Consider the following 6,190-nt stretch of genomic DNA (forward strand, 5'->3'; position numbering starts at 1 on the left):
CCCCCGCGAGACCCATCGTCGCGTATCCAGGCTACCGACATTCCCACGGACGTGGGAATCCCTCTCACGGCCGCGGTTCCCACGGGACCGGAGCCCCAAATTCCCAGCAATTTAGGGAATTAGCGCTCGTGACGGGGACACTTGGGCCCTCGCCTGGGGCTCTCGCCTGGGGCTCTCGCCTGGGGCTCTCGCCTGGGGCTCTCGCCTGGGGCTCTCGCCTGGGGCCCTCGCCTGGGGCTCTCGCCTGGGGCTCTCGACTGGGGCTCTCGACTGGGGCTCTCGCCTGGGGCTCTCGCCTGGGGCTCTCGCCTGGGGCTCTCGCCTTGGGCTCTCGCCTGGGGCTCTCGCCTGGGGCTCTCGCCTGGGGCTGTCGCCTGGGGCTCTCGCCTGGGGCTCTCGCCTGGGGCTCTCGCCTGGGGCTCGCGCTTGGGGCTCTCGCCTGGGGCCCCGCCTGGGGCCCTCTCATCAAAACAGATTTCTACAGTACCCACTTTTTGCCGTTTCCTATGAATTTCGCGTTTTATTTCATTTTTTTGAAAAATTTACACGAATAAAAAAGTCTTAGATCTCTATTTTACACATGTGCACCAAGTTTCGAAGTGATCGTAAATAAAAAAGTTTTTTTTACCCAGACTATCCCCTTAAGCTCAATTTCGGGGCCGTTGTAGGGGCCCTATAGTGCGCACAACACAAATTTTATCAAGGGCCCCATACAATTTAGGGTCTGACTTGCGGGGCAAAATGAAGGTGAACTCGTTAAAGGTTTAATTAAAATTTTTTACCATTAAAAGTTTAAACATGTTAAGATTAAAGGTTTGAACACAGTTAATATTGATAGTTTAAACATGTTTGACATAAAAGTTTTAAACATGTTTAACATTAAAGGGTAAAACTTGTTTAAAATTGAAGTTTTAAATATTCTTAACATTAAAGGTTTAAACATGTTTGACTTTGAAGGTTTATATAAGTTTAGGATTAATTATTTGAACATGTTTAACTTTAAAGGTTTAAAGCTTTTGAATGGACTGACATCTCCCTGTTTTTCATATTATTGTTCGTTTTAAATCAAAAATAAACAATATAAGCAAATCTATTTTTAATAAGCTACAAATTATTCAAACCAATCAATTTTTTTCTATTCCCTCCTAACCTATAATGTTGGAAGGAAGAGAATTATTTTGCGTGATAATTGCTGTTGTCGCATTTCTTTTAACAATATTTATCTTTTTCCCAATATTTTTGTTATTGTTTAAATAACAATTTTACCAATAATTAATAATTGTTATTAATATATTAATTACTAATATATTAACTGATAATTGTTATTCGCATTACATCTCAATCAGTGTATTTTTGCGCAAACTTATTTTTTATCACAAAAATCTATTATGACAAAAGTATTACATGTCACTCTAATATGATTATTCTAATTAAAATATTCAATTTCAATCTCTAAATACGTGAATTTATATCTAGAAACAAATCAATTACAACTATAAAACTATATATAAAATAATTAAATGCATTAAGAACGACCTCCATGCAAAGGTTTGACCCCTCACCCCTCACCCCCCCCCACCCAAGGACACGTGACGTGAGTGTGGGCGACCGCCGCAGGTCAGTTGCCCTCGGGCGTTGGTCGTGTGAGGTTATGCGCGTGTGTCCGAAATTGATCTCCCGAACTTGTCTCCATTGTCTTCAACTCTCGACCTTGATAGGAATAGCATTAGCATCAATTAACGCGTACGTTGAAGATATATAGGGCAAGGAATAAGTGCCATGTCACCGCGTAAACGTTCCCTAACAAAATTTAGAGTCGGCCCAGCTTCTGGTAATCCAAATCAGAAGCTGCTGCGTCTGTAAATTTTCACTGGGCCAATAACGCGTTAGCTGTGAATTTATTGTAAATTTACAGTAAATTTTCACTGGGTTAGTAACGCGTTGGCCTCCGCGAGGAGATAAGAGCGTGTCAACAACGATCCATGTTGCGGGGTCGGATTAGTGCTATCGGCGCACGCGGGTGACACAAGGGGCACTAATTGCTCATATGAACGGAAATTTAGCTGTGCTGCTCTGTCGTGTTGCACTGTGCTCTACTGTGTTGTAACTGTACTGGGCTCTACTGTGTTGTGCTTTACTGTGTGCTGTGTCTTACTGTGCTGTGCTCAACAGTGTCGTACTGTGCTCTACTGTGCTCTACTGTGCTGTGTTCCACTGTGATCTACTCTTCCGTACTGTGCTGTACTGTGCTCTACTGTGTTCTACTGTGCTATGCAGCGCTGTGACCTACTGTGCTGTGCTCTACTGTGCTGTGCTGTAATGTGCTGTGCAAAGCTCTACTGTGCCGTGCTGTGCTCTACTGTGTTGTTTTCCGCTGTGTCCCCCCTAAGCCCCTGACCACCATTAACCGTCCATCGCTGTGATGCGCGCCCAGGAAGGCCCATTCTCCTCCGGGCCCAACGTCACAGCGCCCGACGCCTGGGGCCGACGTTGTGGGGCTGTCACCACCTTCAGGAGCAGGGAAAATCCCACCCTTAATCTCGCAGACCACAACCACAGCCCCACAAAGTCCCCACAGTTCACCGGGGAAGGCCCAAAACTCACCAAAAATGTACACAAGAAGCGCGAAAAGAATGACGGTATGCAGCCTCCCCGGCCCCCCGATAGGCAGAGCAATAATTCAGGACCAGGAGGAGGACTTTTGGGGGGCGCCGCCCCGCTCTGCACGGCGCAGAAGTGGCGGCAGGAGCTGGACGATGTGCTGGCCCTCGCCCCCCGTCGTCCCTCGCCACCTATGGGTACGTTGTCTCGAGGGCGTGCTGTAGGCGACGCCGTAAACGATGACAAGAACGAAGACAAATCCAGAGGTAGAAGTGGAGACGGTAAAGACCTATCCCAAAAATATAGCCTAAATAATCAAACAAGTTCGGTTACCCGCGCAAGAAAGCCGCCACCACCACCACCCTTGCCCACTCACCTAAACCTTTCGGCCGCCGCCCGCCACGCCATCGCCGCCATCGCACTGCGTAGGAACTGCGCACTTGTCGGGGAGATGGAGTCTTGTGGTCCCAAAATGGCCGCCAGCAAAAACAAAAAAGCGGCCAGTAGAAACAAACTGGCGGATCTTCACGCCGTGGAGTTCTCATTCACCAGCGAAGAGGACCAAACTGAAAAGAACAAATCGCTTGGCAAGACACTAGTGGTGCATCGTCTGCCCCAGACCCACTACAACGACGAACCAGAACCTCACGGTGTAGACTCAAAGACTGGGGGTGAACAACACTTCCGCACACCCAACGACTCCCAGACTTGGGTTGAACAACACTACCGCACCCCTAGACCTCCCTCGGCTGTAAACGGCAAGCCAGAAGCGCCGCAGAGACGTGCTGAGAAAATATTTTTCTCTGGCGGAGGTGAATTCGAGCGGACGAACCATAAAATGGGCTCCATAGAATCAACAACTTTACTGGCTACCGCCTCAGTTGCTACTCCAACTGCCGCATCAGCGGTACCATCAACTGTCGTCTCAGTTGTACCATCAACTGCCGCGTCAGCGGTACCATCAACTGCCACAACAGCGGTACCATCATCTGCCGCATCAGTGGTACCATCAACTGCCGCATCAGTGTTGCAATCAACTGCCGCATCAGAGGTACCATTACCTGCCGCATCAGCGGTACCATCAACTGCCATCTCAGTTACGCCATCAACTATCGTCTCAGTGGCCCCGTCTCCTTCCTTCTCAAAAAATCCGATTTCCGCAGCAGGAGCGAAGGATGACGTTGCCGACGTGTGCAGCAACGACGGCCCCCAACGTCGAATGAGGATGGGGGTGACGTCCGTAGAGGGGTACCGTGACATGATACGGCGACTCAAACACGCGCAACTTAACGCGGGAGCGGCTGGAAGGGATGAGAAAGTTGGGGCTAAGGAGAGTGAAGGGAAGTACGAAACGGTGACCGACGAGCCTTTTTCTGAAAGGATGCCTTCTGTCACCCAGCCGTGCGGCGCAACAAGCAGCCCCATCAACGGGATCAACAGTCAAACAAGGGGACAAGACACCCCTGCAATAGGGATGGTCATCCCCATCAGTTGTCCATCCATGTGGACTGGCCAAGAGTGGTCAGATAAAGTACGTACGGAAAGGGCCGTTTCATCTGATCAGAACACTGATACAACAATGTTCAATGAGCATAAGAAGAACCACGTATCAAAGGTGGACATATTACAGAGCAACAGCGACTCAGTCACGTGTCTCATACAGGGAGACGACAATCATGTTTGCAACACTGCTCTTCAGAACGGCGGGTGGGTTGGCAGTGCTAACACTCACAGCACTGCCATGCGCTACCCAATGAACACATGTGTTATCAACTTGACTAACGTGAACGCAGAAATAGAGAACAAAAAGAACCATAACAAGAAGGGCAGCGGTAACAATGACCAAAGTGATACAAAGGGCGACGAAAAGCCTATCATAGACACCGAACGCGTCAAGACCTCCATAGTCGAGCCGTGGGGCGAAAAGCGAACTTCTTCCTGGCATCTTCCCAAGGACGAAAGAGGCGACAATGGCTTCAATCTTTGCAGTAGAAACTCCAAAATTCAGAAAAATGAAGCTATTAATCGCATGGCGAAAAATTTTTTGGAGATGGAAACGGAAATGATGAAAAATAAGTTGTGCAGAAAGGAATCCATCCTTGACCTTCCCGTTCCCTCGCTCCAACCCAAGCTCGGAACAAAAGGAAATCAGACCGGAAATAACATGCCCCCCAGAGGGCGCTCTGGGCGCCATAGTCACTACGGAGGTTCAACAGAAGACAATCAAGACGATGAATGTGAAGCAGGAAAAACGAGCAAAGGAAGAGAAGCTGTCGAAGGAGTTGGGGAGAAAGGAGTGCGGAAAATAAGAGGTTATGTGACAGGGACAACAGCAGGAGGAACGGATGAGGTGGCAGTAGAAAAGGGAGAGGTTTCCCCAGGAGGTAGAAATTGGGATGTAAAAGAAGGAGAGGTGCCATCAAAAATGAAAGAAAAAGCAGAAGGGAAAAAGGAGTCTGGAAAAAGAGAAAAGTGGACAGACGGATTTCAAAAGGGAAATGTACCAGAGAAAAGTGAGCCAGGAAGGACTGGGAATGGTTCAACAGGAGAAATGAAGTGGCCAAAAGAAGAATGGATTGAGGTATCAGAGCAGCCGTATGAATATCTGCACCAAGCAACGAGTAGAATTGGAGTGACCAGTGAACCGTCTATAGGGAGCAACGTGCGGCAGCCAGGCGCTCCAGGCTGTGAACGCGTTACCGACACGTTCGCAGGTGATGCAATGCATGAATACAACGTCATGACCGTTAGGACGTCATCACACAATTCAAAGGCTTACGGGCAACAGCGTAACAATGTTACGGGGATGATGACGTCATCGCGTAGCAGCGGTGCAGACAAAGACCTCCGTGTACATGATGAGGACAAACCTCAGGGTTTTGTACCACGCACCGGAAGTCCATGCCAGGGCTTCCAGAAAAAGACAAACTTTGTCACGAATAATTTTGCTGCGACGAAAAATTCCAGCGAACGTCCCACGCTCACAAACGCACAGTTGACATTAAATGCAGTGAAGCCTCAGAAGACTGGGAAGTCCAGGATAGTCCCTAGCCCCACGAGGATCACGAGGCTTCCCAACGTTGCACCGAATCGAGAGGGCAGGAACAACGACCACCTGAAGGAGGGCAGCCTGCGTCACGAGTCTTCGAGTAATCAACCCGTGAACGAGATGACGTCTATATTTAGCAAATTTCAACCATCCATTATCACCGATGACGGCAGTGTCTCTTTAACCAAGAAAATCGACGTCGACGAACTTAAAACAAGAGTCGCCAACGCCGCTGTGGGTGCGGGAGGCCTCTCTACTGAGCTTGCCGCCAACCAAGGAACCAAAAGTGCAAACAAAACCGACAACTCCATCAGGACAAGCAACACCGGCGCGGCCTGTCGAGATATCCTTAGAAAATCCCAGCCACGGTCGGGCCCAGAGAGTGGGAAGTCCCAAGAGGTGAGGAGCTGGGGGATTATCCTGGCAGTGGTGGTATGGGTGGCTACCGTGGCAGTGGTGGTATGGGTGACCACCGTGGCAGTGGTGGTATGGGTGACCACCTGGCAGTGGTGGTATGGGTGACCACCTGGCAGTGGTGGT

At 49.3% G+C, this 6,190-nt stretch overlaps 1 protein-coding gene across 1 annotated transcript; it reads right to left on the reverse strand.

Annotated features, from left to right (window-relative positions):
• Positions 1–166: 166 nt before the first annotated feature.
• LOC108680549 (proline-rich proteoglycan 2-like) lies at positions 167–466 on the reverse strand (the record flags this gene model as incomplete). The annotated part of the gene is made up of 1 exon (XM_018169403.1): positions 167–466. A coding segment is annotated over exon 1 (300 nt), but the record flags the coding sequence as incomplete, so codon positions are not given.
• Between the last annotated feature and the right edge of the window lie 5,724 nt (positions 467–6,190).

Source organism: Hyalella azteca, unplaced genomic scaffold, assembly GCF_000764305.2.
Source record: "Hyalella azteca isolate HAZT.00-mixed unplaced genomic scaffold, Hazt_2.0.2 contig5355, whole genome shotgun sequence".
NCBI lineage: Eukaryota > Metazoa > Arthropoda > Malacostraca > Amphipoda > Hyalellidae > Hyalella > Hyalella azteca.